This window comes from Piliocolobus tephrosceles, chromosome 9 (genome assembly GCF_002776525.5).
Source record: "Piliocolobus tephrosceles isolate RC106 chromosome 9, ASM277652v3, whole genome shotgun sequence".
Taxonomy (NCBI): Eukaryota; Metazoa; Chordata; class Mammalia; order Primates; family Cercopithecidae; genus Piliocolobus; species Piliocolobus tephrosceles.
The window spans coordinates 111,727,021-111,742,066 of NC_045442.1; the positions used below are offsets into that span (position 1 = coordinate 111,727,021).

At 38.6% G+C, this 15,046-nt stretch overlaps 1 protein-coding gene and 1 non-coding gene across 2 annotated transcripts in view; both read right to left on the bottom strand.

Moving 5' to 3' along the window:
• The window catches only part of MALRD1 (MAM and LDL receptor class A domain containing 1), a 701,386-nt gene that overhangs the window by 129,583 nt on the left and 556,757 nt on the right, over window positions 1-15,046 (bottom strand). Inside the window, exon 34 of the mRNA XM_026454821.1 lies at window positions 11,036-11,299. Coding sequence (XP_026310606.1) covers window positions 11,036-11,299 — 264 coding nt within the window. The remainder of the gene's footprint in view (window positions 1-11,035; window positions 11,300-15,046) is intronic.
• LOC111550077 lies at window positions 5,586-5,799 on the bottom strand. Its single transcript, XR_002733917.1, has one exon. It is a non-coding gene; the product is annotated as a small nucleolar RNA U3 (small nucleolar RNA).

A 15,046-nucleotide genomic window follows, 5' to 3' on the forward strand; every position in this document is an offset into this window, starting at 1 on the left:
AGATAAACTCTTAAAGCAAAATCTTATAAGATAATGTTTGTTAAAAATGAAGAAGTACGTAGGCATTTCTCAGCAATATGGCAGGCTCAGTTCCAGATGACCAAAATAAAGCTAATGTTGCATTAATACAAGTCACATAAAATTGTATTTTTTCCAGCACATAAAAATGTTATGTCTGCACTATACCTTAGCCAATTAAATGTGCAACAGCCTAATGTCTAACAAAATAATAACTAGAAAATATTTAGTTTTTAGTTAAGCCAGGCACTGACTTCTCTCTAGCTGTGGAAGTCCTACATGGCATCTTTTTCCAATACAAGGCTTCTTCAATGACACTGAAGATCTGTTGCACAGCGTAGCCACCTTCATCAGTGATTTTAGCTAGATCTAGATAACTTGGAACAGCTTCTCCATCTCAGCACTTGGTGGCTCATCTTGTACTTTCATGTTATGGTGATGGCTTCTTTCCTTCAACTTCATAAACCAACCTCTGCTATCTTCCAGCTTTTCTTCCAAAGCTTCCTCACCTCTCTCAGACTTCATAGAATTAAAGATAGCTAGAACTTTGCTCTAGATTAGGCTGGAGCAGCGGGAATGTGTCAAAGAATGAACCCACTACACCATTTTGTCAGAAAGTCTGGATAGATTTCAAAAGCACTAAATAATAGTGGTATCAATCTATTCTTTTCTTCTAACCCTGCTCCTCTGAGTTCCAGGGTTCAGCAGGAATATGTCAAAACTTTCTCCATATCCATAATAAGGCTGTTTTGCTTTCCTATCATTTGCATATTCACTGGAATAGTGTTCAAGACTACTCCAGTGTTCACTGGAGTAGCCTTCAAGAATTTTTCCTTCACATTCACAACTTGGCTGTTTGGAGAAAGAAGGCCAGCTTTCAGGCTATCTTGGTGTTCAACATGTGGTACTCACTAATAATCATTTCTAGCTTTTGATTTAAAGTGAGAGATCCGCATTTTCTCCTTTCACTTGAACACTTAGAAGCTATTGTAGTTGGCCTAACTGCAATATTGTTCAGCCTCAGGGAACGGGGAGACTCAAGGAGAGGAAAAGACAAATAGGGGAATGGCTGATTGGTGGAGCAGTCAGAACATACATGACATTTATCAATTAAATTTACCATCTTATATGGGCATGGTTCATGGCACTGCAGAACAATTACAATAGTAACATCAAAGATCACTGATTGCAGATCACCAAAACAGATATAATAGTCATGAAGAAGTTTGAAATATTGTGACAATCACTAAAATGGGATACAGACATGATATGAGCATATACTGTCAGAAAACTGGCACTGACAGACTTGCAGGATGCAAGGATGAAGAGCTTCAATTTGTAAAAAATGCAACATCTGGGAAGTGCAATAAAGCAATACACAATAAAACAAGGTGTGCTTGTTTATTTTATTTTGTATGCACACAAAAATATGTGTGTATATATATGTATCTGATATATATGTGTGTGTATATAGACACATATTTTGTGTGTGCATACATATTTTCATTATCATTATTTTTCATTGCAAAAAGCTGAGAGATAATATAAGATCATAGTTTTAAGGTTTTAAACAATATAATATATTAACATTTGTATACAAATATGGCAGATACTACTCATCTTCTTGAAAATATATATTTTGAACGCTTCCTCTATTGGGGATAGGAATTTATCCATATTTCTTCATCCAATTTCTAATGTGACTGGTAACTTGTTTTCAAGTTGACTGTATAATAACGAGCTCTAACTTGTAAATGATATAAGTTCACAACTTTGGCACAAATGCAGTTGAAACACATTAAAAAATCAGAAAATAAACGGTTTCAATATAAAAAGTTTTACTTTTTTCTTAGGAAGTTAACAGTTTAGATAGTTAAAAACTGACTTTGGCTTCATGAAATTTATAAACAAAATATTAGTTTTTGTTACATTTTAAATAGTATTAACATTATATTTAATATTCATAAATTTGGCTGGGTGCGGTGGCTCAAGCCTGTAATCCCAGCACTTTGGGAGGCCAAGACGGGCGGATCACTAGGTCAGGAGATCAAGACCATCCCGGCTAACACGGTGAAACCCCGTCTCTACTAAAAAAATACAAAAAACTAGCCGGGCGTGGTGGCAGGCGCCTGTAGTCCCAGCTACTCGGGAGGCTGAGGCGAGAGAATGGCGTAAACCCGGGAGGCGGAGCTTGCAGTGAGCTGAGATCCGGCCACTGCACTCCAGCCTGGGTGACAGAGCGAGACTCCATCTCAAAAAAAGAAAAAAAAAAAAAAAAAAAATTCATAAATTTTAAGAGTAGGTGGCAAATAAATTATGAATGCATCTAATATTTATTGGCATCCATAAGGCAAATAACATTGTACTGAATATAGGAAAATAATCTGAGTCATTTACTTTCTATTTTTCCTTCTTTATTAATACATGTACAACATAGAATAATTCCAATAGTAAGCCAAAAAATTCATACATAAAATGCTTCCGTGGATAATATCTATTTTTTGGTAAATTCTCTTTCAGACACTATATTTTAAAATCTATAAAATACTTATTTGGCTGAGCACAGTGGCTCACACCTGTAATCCCAAAACTTTGCGAGATGAAGGAGGCAGGATCATTTGAGCCCAGAAGCTTGAAACCAGCCTGAGCCACCTAACAAGACCCTACCTCTACAAATTTTGTTTTAAAAAATTAGCTAGACATGGTGGAGCATGCCTGTGCTGCTTGGGAGACTGAGATGGCAGGATTACTTGAGCCTGGGAGGGCAAGGCTGCAGTGATTTACAATTGTACCACTGCACTCCAACCTGGGCAAAAGAGTGAGACTCTGTCTTACAAACAAAGAAAGAAAGAAACAAAAATAGTTATTACATTTCTCATCCTAGAAATTGGCATTCTTTCTTACCAAAATAGGCTAAGTAACACAGGGCATTTTGTGCCACATAGCTCATGCACTCAGGTTGATGATACTTTAAACAATTTATGAATGGTTCATTGGCACTACTTCCTGAAAGCAAAATTTCTCAATCGATTATAGTTGCTGCATGGAAAATATATTTGAACATAAAGTAAGCCTATGGATGTACACCTATTTTCTAGTAAAATAAAATCTATATGCAGCAGATCAATATTTCTAATGGCAGAGAAACTATGGTTTTGGGCCATGAGAATGAAGGCTACAAGCCCTTCAGGGCACACACACCTAACATACAGCAGGATGGATATTCATTTTATTCTTGATTTAAATTCAACCAGAACTCTTATTAAAGTATCTTAGCAGTTTAAATAATATTCAATGAAACTATGAGATAATTTAATGGGGAAAGAATAATAATTTATTGTGTGTATTATGCACTCTACCTTATTAATTTCATTTACTCCTCCAATACCTCCCTAAAACAGATTAATTACCATGACTTTTAATGTTGAAAAAAACTGAGGAACACTGTTGAAAGAAATGAAGCTGGTAAATGCAGAGGAATAACCTTTACACTGTTGTTCAAAAGCACTATCGGATGTTGCGATCATAGCTAACATATTTAAAAGCCAATAGCAAAAATATTGATGATAAGGTGTGATCCACAAGTCTTAGGAATGTGACCCATTCCAAATCACCAGAAGTGGCATGCACTTCACAGGACATATCCATTACCATTGGAAAGGAGGTAAAACACCCACTTATGCCCTTTGTTTTTCAGAGTTGTTCTGTCATTGACGCATAGTTTCTATGTACTTCTCCTGATCTATTATTCTCCACCTTCTCTCCCCATCTGGGCCCTGGAAGGCTGGACGATAAGGATACATCAATAAGCCTTTTAAACTTCTGGTGTATGATTGGATTTGGCCAATGGGTAACACCACCAGCAGATTAATACAGAGCGAAAAGACCCTTTGAGATCAGCATGGACTAACTGCTTCCCTTAACTAAACGTCTTACCATGTACTCCCTTCTCACTCTAGGCTCAGGTAACTGAACCTCCTCTCACACTCTTTGGTCTGTAGGGATAAAAGCCCTCACTCTTACTATCCCTTATGGTTTTGCTATGCATACTATTTCTCTAATAAACAATCCCCTTGTTAATTTTTTTTAACTTATGCAATATCAATAACTATTTCTTGCCAGGATATTGACTGACACAACGGCTGATGAAATCTTGAAACTCTCCTGGTGAATAGAAGATGGCTATCAGAGGAATATCAGTGAAAAGAATGTTTCTAGTTTTGTGCTGTTTTTCCATATAATTAACCATGTTTCTTTTTTTTTTTTTTGAGACGGAGTCTTGCTGTGTCGCCCAGGCTGGAGTGCAGTGGCGCGATCTCGGCTCACTGCAAGCTCCGCCTCCCGGGTTCACGCCATTCTCCTGCCTCAGCCTCCCGAGTAGCTGGGACTACAGGCGCCCGCCACCTCGCCCGGCTAGTTTTTTGTATTTTTAGTAGAGACAGGGTTTCACTGTGTTAGCCAGGATGGTCTTGATCTCCTGACCTCGTGATCCACCCGCCTCGGCCTCCCAAAGTGCTGGGATTACAGGCTTGAGCCACCGCGCCCGGACATTAACCATGTTTCTTTTTTCTTTTCTTTTTTTAGGGAAAGGGGATACGTTTGATAAAAACTATATTGCTTCACTCCATGAAAAATTAATGTTTCCAATGGAAAGACAATATTCAAATATGAAGTGTTTTTAAATGTTGAACTCACAGGTTTATCTAAACATTTCTAATACTAGAAAATTCATTTCTGCAAAAATAAAGGTCTGTAAACATCAATTATTATTGACTTCCCTGTCTAAAATTGTAAACATCTCCAAATCCTTAGTCCTACAACATTTAAACATGAGACAGCCACGGAAAACAAAGAAACCAATTCTTTTTTCCTGCATTCCACTCCAATTACAACTTCTTGAAAGAGTTATCTACAATTGATTTCCCTCTTTGACATTTCCCATTTGCTCTTAAAATAAGAGTGGCTTCAGAATTCTGCCCTTCCACTCCATAAAAAGTTCTCTCTCCAAAATCATCAAAAACCACTTTTTTGGCTTTTTCCAATTTATAGTTTTTAGGCCCTCTCTTATTTGATCTCTCGGAAACATTTCAACCTGTGAATATTTTGAAACGAAAGGATTTTTGCCTTTAAGATCCTCAGTCTCTTGTGACCCCGCTATGTCTCGGACCACATCTTCTCAGTGTCTTCAATGTCTGCTTTTTTCTAAACGATCTTTTAGCTGTTCCTTCAGGTTCTGCCTGCCACTTTATCTCTTTCCTCTCTCTTTGATCTCATCTACACCCACAGCTTCAATAATCATACGCTGATGGCCATGCGTCCTTATATTATCTTATTTTAGCTCTCTCCTGAGCTTTATATATACACTTGCAAACACATTCTGAACATTTTCATGTGCATGGGTCACAGCTATCATATACAACACATCTAAAACTAAAGCCACATCTTCCCCCAACATGTTCTTCTCCTATTTTCCCTAGCTCAAGCAATGGCACATGAGCTGACCTGATGTCCAAATTAGAAAGTTGGAAGTCCTTCTTTTTTTTTTTTTTTTTTTTGGATTAACAAAAACCACTCAGACTACATTCTCTCCCTTTTACTTTCCGGAAGGAAGAGAAGGACATAATCAATGGCAAATGGTAGTTGGAACAAAGCAAGATCAAGAGCCAGCTTCACATTCAGGAGAGAAGGCTGTACCTCTTCCTTGTGCTTCTGGTGCCCTATGTGTTCAGAAAAACTTCTCTAGTAGCAAACTATAGACGTGATCCCTGAAAGCACAATCTTGGAAGTCACTGCTGATTCCTTTCTCTTCCTCATCACCTGACCATCCCTTAAGTCTATTAATAATCTTTACCTTAAAGTCTAATCAATTGCTTTGTATTTGAACTGTGACATCTCCTAACCAGTCCCTCTTCCTCACTCCAATCCATCTCATATCCAACTTAAGTGCCGTTATGTAGCACTGGCATGGTGGCACGGGGGTGAGGATTCTGCAAGATATGGGTCCCGCTTCACTCTCCAGGATTCTTTCTACATTTCCAACCACAGGCTCTGCTCTAGCAACAAAAAATATGCTTCACTCTAACGACTTGTTCTCTGCTCCTGGAACAATCTTCACTTCACTTGAATCCAGATCTCTGCTTTATTCATCCAATCACTATTTGTCTTTCCAAGTTTGGCTGTGTAATCACTCCTTTCATGAAAATGTAAAACTGGGTATATACCCAAAGGATTATAAATCATGCTGCTATAAAGACACAAACACACGTATGTTTATTGCGGCACTATTCACAATAGCAAAGACTTGGAATCAACCCAAATGTCCATCTGTGACAGACTGGATTAAGAAAATGTGGCACATATACACCATGGAATACTATGCAGCCATAAAAAAGGATGAGTTTGCGTCCTTTGTAGGGATATGGATGCAGCTGGAAACCATCATTCTTAGCAAACTATCACAAGAACAGAAAACCAAACACCGCACGTTCTCACTCACAGGTGAGAACTGAACAATGAGCTCACTTGGACTCGGGAAGGGGAACATCACACACTGGGGCCTATCATGGGGAGGGGGGAGGGGGGAGTGATTGCACTGGGGAGTTATACCTGATATAAATGATTAATTGATGGGTGTTAACGAGTTCATGGGTGCAGCACACCAACATGGCACAAGTATACATATGTAACAAACCTGCACGTTATGCACATGTACCCTAGAACTTAAAGTATAAAAAGAAAAAAAAAAAAAAAAGACTCCCTAGCACCATAGAGAGTTCCATATGTGCCTTGTAACACAGGGTGCTTGTCTCTGTCATAGGATTGATCATATAGTGTTCCTCACTTTCACTGACTAGCCTCCTTCACTAATGTATAGCACATCTTCTGCCTGAGCTCTGACAGTGTCATATCTATCTGTCTCGTCAATATGTAACATAGTATGTGGCATCAGTTAGGCTCTTAATGAGGTTTGTGAATAAATGAATGAATGAATGTGAGTTTACAAAATGATTGGTTTCCTATTCTAAACCAATAGGAAAGCCCCCAAAGACTGTTATATCTTCAAATGTTTGGTGAATTTTGACCACTAGATTCTCTTATTCTATAATTTTGTTCTAGAATTTTGTTCCCCATCTATTCGTAACATGGGCTTATTTCCCTTTTGGAACAGAACTTCATAGGACTAGGCAAACTCCATTTTTCCAATGAATGCCTAGCATTATAAGGACACAGTACTTCCCTAAGCTTCTCTTTAAATAGCAGTCTTATTTGAAGCCAAATATCATATGGCTATGTTGAACTTAATATGATTTCTATCAGTCAAATTACATTAGAGCTCTGATGGGAACAGGGATAAGTAATTTGGCAGGCTTTCTCTTTTCTATTCACCTCCATTTGCTCACCTTGCTTCTAAGAAAAGACTGTAAGACCTGACAGGTTGACTTTATCTCAGAGAGAATATATTATAGGTAAGAAATAACAGGGAGTTGGAAAACCAATTTGTTACTCTGAACCAGGAAAATAGTTTCACTGATTTAAGGCTAAAGCCTTTAAACATCCCAAGGTCATCTCTCTTTTCTTTCATTCATCTTTACTCCTCTTCCAATTGTTTCAGATTTCTAGAGGTCCCATACTACACAGGTCCCTGAACTAGCCCTTGCTTTCTTCCTTCCATCTTTCCTTCCTTCCTTCCATCTTTCCTTCCTTCCCCTTTCCCTTTCCCTTCCCTTCCCTTTCTTCCTTCTCTGTCCCTCTCTCACTCCTTCCCTTTCCCACTTCCTCTTTTCCTCCCTTCCCCTCTTCCTTCCTTCTTTGTCTCTCTTTCGTTCTTTTCTTTTTTTTTTTTTTTTTACTATAACTCCTTATTTTTTTTTTTTATTTTTTATTTTTTATTTTTTTATTATACTTTAAGTTCTAGGGTACATGTGCATAACGTACAGGTTACATATGTATACATGTGCCATGTTGGTGTGCTGCACCCATCAACTCGTCAGCACCCATCAATTCATCATTTATATCAGGTATAACTCCCCAATGCAATCCCTCCCCCCCTCCCCCCTCCCCATGACAGGCCCCAGTGTGTGATGTTCCCCTTCCCGAGTCCAAGTGAACTCATTGTTCAGTTCCCAGCTATGAGTGAGAACATGCGGTGTTTGGTTTTCTCTTCTTGTGATAGTCTGCTAAGAATGATGGTTTCCAGCTGCATCCATGTCCCTACAAAGGACGCAAACTCATCCTTTTTTATGGCTGCATAGTATTCCATGGTGTATATGTGCCACATTTTCTTAATCCAGTCTGTCACTGATGGACATTTGGGTTGATTCCAAGTCTTTGCTATTGTGAATAGTGCCGCAATAAACATACGTGTGCATGTGTCTTTGTAGTAGCATAATTTATAATCCTTTGGGTATATACCCAGTAGTGGGATGGCTGGGTCATATGGTACATCTAGTTCTAGATCCTTGAGGAATCGCCATACTGTTTTCCATAATGGTTGAACTAGTTTACAATCCCACCAACAGTGTAAAAGTGTTCCTATTTCTCCACATCCTCTCCAACACCTATTGTTTCCGGATTTTTTAATGATTGCCATTCTAACTGGTGTGAGATGGTATCTCATTGTGGTTTTGATTTGCATCTCCCTGATGGCCAGTGATGATGAGCAGAGAGCCAAATCAGGAATGAACTTCCATTCGCAATTGCTTCAAAGAGAATAAAATACCTAGGAATCCAACTTACAAGGGATGTAAAGGACCTCTTCAAGGAGAACTACAAACCACTGCTCAGTGAAATCAAAGAGGACACAAACAAATGGAAGAACATACCATGCTCATGGATAGGCAGAATCAATATTGTGAAAATGGCCATACTGCCCAAGGTTATTTATAGATTCAATGCCATCCCCATCAAGCTACCAATGAGTTTCTTCACCGAATTGGAAAAAACTGCTTTAAAGTTCATATGGAACCAAAAAAGAGCCCGTATTGCCAAGACAATCCTAAGTCAAAAGGACAAAGCCGGAGGCGTCACGCTACCTGACTTCAAACTATACTACAAGGCTACAGTAACCAAAACAGCATGGTACTGGTACCAAAACAGAGATATAGACCAATGGAACAGAACGGAGCCTTCAGAAATAATGCCACACATCTACAACCATCTGATATTTGACAAACCTGAGAAAAACAAGAAATGGGGAAAGGATTCCCTATTTAATAAATGGTGCTGGGAAAATTGGCTAGCCATAAGTAGAAAGCTGAAACTGGATCCTTTCCTTACTCCTTATACGAAGATTAATTCAAGATGGATTAGAGACTTAAATGTTAGACCTAATACCATAAAAACCCTAGAAGAAAATCTAGGTAGTACCATTCAGGACATAGGCATGGGCAAGGACTTCATGTCTAAAACACCAAAAGCAACGGCAGCAAAAGCCAAAATTGACAAATGGGATCTCATTAAACTAAAGAGCTTCTGCACAGCTAAAGAAACTACCATCAGAGTGAACAGGCAACCTACAGAATGGGAGAAAATTTTTGCCATCTACTCATCTGACAAAGGGCTAATTTCCAGAATCTACAAAGAACTCAAACAAATATACAAGAAAAAAACAAACAACCCCATCAAAAAGTGGGCAAAGGATATGAACAGACATTTCTCAAAAGAAGACATTCATATAGCCAACAGACACATGAAAAAATGCTCATCATCTTTCGTTCTTTTCTTTTCTTTTCTTTTTTTTTTTTGAGACAGATTCTCACTTTGTCTCCCAGGCTAGAGTGCAGTGGTACAGTGGCACAACAATCATAGTTCACTGCAGCCTCAAACTCCTGTGCCCAAGAAATCCTTCCACCTCAGCATCCAGAGTAGCTCGGACTACAGGCATGCACCACCACATCTGGTTATTATTATTATTGTTATTTTTGTATAGATGGAGTCTCACTATGTTGCCCAGGCTGGCTTAAACTCCTGAGCCCAAGGGATCCTCCTACCTTGGCCTTTCAAAGTGCTGGGATAACAGGCCTGAGCCACTGCACCCAGACTCATTCAATGTTCCCCTTTTGTAGTTACATTTCAAACTGCCTTTTACTATTCCAAAAAGTATGATCATTAACATATAGTTTATGGACCACTATCACTGCAGCACTCATCCAAAAATATAATATGGGATAATAAAATATAATATAAGTAAGGAAGCAAGCAAATAACTAAATAAAATGTTAGGCGTTTGGACACCACCATGATTATGTACTCACTTTAAGATGTGTGTAATTACTTCTTGCCTAACATTCTTCCTTCCCTACCTGACATTGGCTTATTATACTAGAAATCAAAGGTACTGAATACAAAGCTTGGGATTTTACATGCATTTGCTCAAATCGTCACAGTCTTGTAAGTTAGGTATTACTGAATTCATTACCTGGATGACAAAACAAAATTGGCAGGGCTCAAATAACTTCCCCCAAGACTGAACACATAGTAAGTAACAGGGATGAAATTCAAACCCATGTCTCTAGGATGCATTATCCCATGAACTCCTAATGACATGACATTTACTCAGGTAATTATCCAGATCCAACTCTTAACTATATAGATCTATTAAAATCAACATTTGTCACTTGATCAAAAAGGAAATATCTATCAATATGCCCTTTACTTGAGCCATCTTCATGAACCTTTGTGGTAGGAAGAAATTCTAATTGAATTTCTTCAAACCACTTCCATAAACACGTTAATGAGATAAAAACACGTAATGGCATCTTCCATATGAATGACTCCGATGTAAATGGAAAAGGAAATAGATAGGTTTAACAAAAATTAGCATGACCACAAACAGGGTGTTTCTAGAAACACTAAGCAGAGGACAGATGCCTTGTTTTGCAACATAACACAGAAAGCTGTGTTATTAACGATACAATCACAGTAAGGCTCTAGAGAACTTCACTTTATCTGTGGAGCCTTCTCTCTCATTCTAAAGCAGCATTCCTTCCCTGACACAGAGTTAGTGAAAGTAACTCACAGCAGATGAGTTCATCTTCATTGAAGTGGCAGTCAGGCACTCCATCGCATAGCAGGAGGGAAGGGATACACTCCTTTGTAGAGCACGGGAACTCCATGTTACTACAGAGTGGAGGGGTGGGGCTGAGAGGACAATCCATTTCATCAGATCCGTCTGTGCAGTCTTCATGTCCATCACATTTCCCTGAGAGAGGGACACATTGGAGTGTGTAGATACAAGAAAACTGATCAGCTTCACAGGGTGATGGCTGTGCTGGGACAGGACCTAAAAAAAAGAGCAAGTCAAGTCATGTTGGCATTAGGGAATTTCCCTCCATCCAGTGTTGGGACATTACAGGTTGCATTTATTACTGTATAAAATGAATTCTGTTAATCGAAGTAAATTAATTTCCAATTAGGATTAATAGGAACCCCACAAAACAGGCAAATGTGATTCAATAATATGCCTTATCATAATGTCAGGAACATAAAAAATTATTTTAATTTCAATAATTTGGGGGGAACAGGTAGTTTTTGATTACACTGGTAAGTTCTTCAGTGGTGATTTCTGAAATTTTGGTGCACCTATCACCTAAGCAGTGTACACTGTACCCGATATATAGTCTTTTAATCTCTCACCGCATGCCAAATCTTTCTCCTTGAGTCCCCACAGTCCATTATATCATTATTATGCCTTTGCATCCTCATAGCTTAGCTCCCACTTATACATGAGAACATGCAATATTTAGTTTTTCATTCCTGGTTTACTTCATTTAGAATAATGGCCTCTAGCTCCATCCTACTTGCTGCAAAAGACATTATTTCATTCCTTTCTTATGGCTGAGCAGTGTTCCATGATGTATATATACTGCATTTTCTTTATCAACTTTTTGATTGATGGGCATTATGGTTGGTTCCATATCTTTGCAACTGTGAACTGTGCTGCTATAAACATGCATATGGATGTGTCTTTTTCAAATAATGACTTTTCTGGGGGGTAGATACCCAGTAGTGAGATTGCTGGATCAAATGGCAGTTCCATTTTTAGTTCTTTAAGGCATCTCCATACTCTTTTCCATAGTGGTGGTACTAATGTACATTCCCACCAGCAGTGTAAAAGTGTTTCCTTTTCACCACATCCACACCAACATCTATTGCTTTTTGACTTTTTAATTATGGCCATTCTTACAGGTACAATATTTTTTAAAAAGGCATCATTGACATGGAAACTGACTTCAAATTAAAAAAGACATTTTGATTTCTATGCCTTCAATTGGACTATTAAATCAGATTGTGCTCGAGAGTAAAGATACCTTCATGCAGTAAATTAGCAACTTCTAAAGATGCACTCACAATTTTAGAATTTAAGGGAATTGTTATAATATCAGAGTATCATTTATTTACTGTCTCTTAGTGGCCCCCTCCCAGGGAATCTGGCTCTTGAGACCCTGGCCAGGTTTGAGCCACAGACGTAGAGATCTGCTATGGTTTTGTCACACTGCACTCCGTCCTTGAATCTTCATCACAGGTCAAAGGCCATGTGCTGCCATATCTAAAGCCAGATAAAATCATAGTGTAATCTAAGATGTTACACTAGGAATCCTGAAGGTAGCCTGCTTCAAATCCAACCAACTCATTTTACCAGTGAAGACCCTGAAGCCCACAAATTTTAAATATCCAAAGACTCAATGCTAGTGTAATAAACTTTGGTTACATGAAACTTTTCTGCAGCAAATGTTTGAGTCCACATTAAGCCAAACTTAAAGCAGAGGCTGACTGCTGAGTGTTGACTATCTGATGTTTCTAAAGGTCAGAGAAGGTATGTGAATATATAGGACTTCACTAATTGGTGATTAGTGGGATGCTTCTTACACCCTGTACTGTCTCTGTGCTAGTTAGTGAGGGACTCAACAATATATTAAGGGGAAAATAGAGAGCCGGGTAACAATGGAGGCCAGTTCAGGAATGGTTTATTTTGTTTACTTGACATTTTAAACTATTTTTATTTATGGGTTGTATGAGAATAATTTGTATTATATGTAAAGATGATATAGTGAATTCATTTAAAAAATGAGATTTGAAATTCCCTCTCCCTCCTCACTAAACCAATAGTGAAGATATATCTAGGAGGAATTTAGACTCTGACCCTATGACTAAAGTCATGTATCTGGGATACATGTGGCTGTGCTTAGGAAGCCTATGTTCGTAGAAATCAGTATATTTAAGTAGGAGATAGATAAATGTATGATTTGGAGATATCGCTATCATGTTTTAATCTAACTGCCTGAGATCACAGCAGTATATAAAATTACAAAGTTCCAATGTACAAATTATAAATTCAAACTTTGAAAGTAAATTGGATTTAAATATTTAAACTTTTATATATAGCTCTCCTGGTACTGGACCATGGTCAAATAAATAGTTTCTCTGCAAACTTTTCATTAGATTATTCTCACACTTAAGAAGGACAGAAATTCTTTTTTTCTAAAGTATTTTACGCATGAAACTTTCATCTTTATGAGCTCACCAAAGGTCGAAAAGGTTTAACAAATTCTTTGCATGTAATAAGAATCTAGAACCAACTTTAGTAATATATCTATGACTTAGCTAAGTCTTAAAAAAATGAGGAAAGCAATGTTCTGTATTTGAAAACAAACACAGACTTCTTATGTTTCCCAGTTCCTATTCAGAATGATGTGTGTGTGTGTGTGTATGTGTGTTTCTCTATATTTTTTTTCTTACAGTGGATATGCAAAGATAAAAATTTCTCCTTTTGGAGATAGCCATTGCATTAAATGCCAAATTTTTTTTTATTGAATGATACTCAGGACTCACTTGTTCTAGACCCTTCTTTCCAAAGACTCCGTTGGGCTTGTCCTGCCTATAGTGCATACTGGCTTGTTGCGTGGCTTCCTCCATCCACATCAAGGTGTCCATTCCCCCAGCTGCTGGGAGGTTGCCAGATGACAGCTCATGTTTGAGTCAGGCTCCAGGAATTGCCCTCCAGAGTTACATCTCCTCCTGGGAACAGCTCCATTCATTGACCGGTGAGTTGGAGATAAGATGGCCCAGGGCCTATGCCTCAAGGTAAGACATCTACAAAGAGCCAGTGCAGCTCCAGAGCTCCCCATGGTATCGGCGGAGCCTCTTACTGCACCTGCATCACAGCTAAACCCCACCAGGCAGATGCCCAGTTCTGTTTCCTCCCCTCCTTTGCAGGGATGTTCCTGAGACAATTTCTAAGAAATCTCTGATTTAGAGTGTGCCTTAAAGTCAGCTTCCCAGGGAACCTCACTTGTAATGCTCTCCAAACATAAAAATGAATCTAGTTTAAATTAAATCTGCTCTGAATTGCTCCTCAAGTTTTCTAAAGAAATATTTCTGATGTAGGAAGAACATGACTTTGCTTCCTACGGAGAGTCTAGGTAGTCTCGTAGCCAAGAGCAGTCTTTCATTCACTCCATATTTATTTTGTCTCGTGTTTTAACCAAATGAAAACTCTGTATTCTACTATAAATCCATACTTTTTGATATAAGTGGTTTCCTTTAGGTAATCAAATAAACTAATGCTCCTGGAAGATGTACTATGTTTAGTACATACGTGACTTGGATGCACTCTGCCACATACATGCTTTAGGTGTGGCTGGATGGTCATGGTGGCTCACGCCTGTAATTCCAATAGTTTGGAGGCTGAGGTGGGCAGATCATCTGAGGTCAGGAGTTCGAGACCAGCCTGGCCAACATGGTGAAACGCCATCTCCTCCAAAAATACAAAAATTAGCCTGGCATGGTGGCACACGCCTGTAATCCCAGCAACTCAGGAGGCTCAGGCAAACAATTCGCTTGAACCCAGGAGGCAGAGGTTGCAGTGAGCTTAGATAGTGCAACTGCACTCCAGCCTGGACAACAAGAGCAAAACTTTGTCGAAAGAAAGAAAGAGAAAGAGAGAGAGGGACAGAGAGAGAGAAAGGGAGACAGAAAGAAAGAAGAAAGAAAGAAAGAAAGAAAGAAAGAAAGAAAGAAAGAAAGAAAG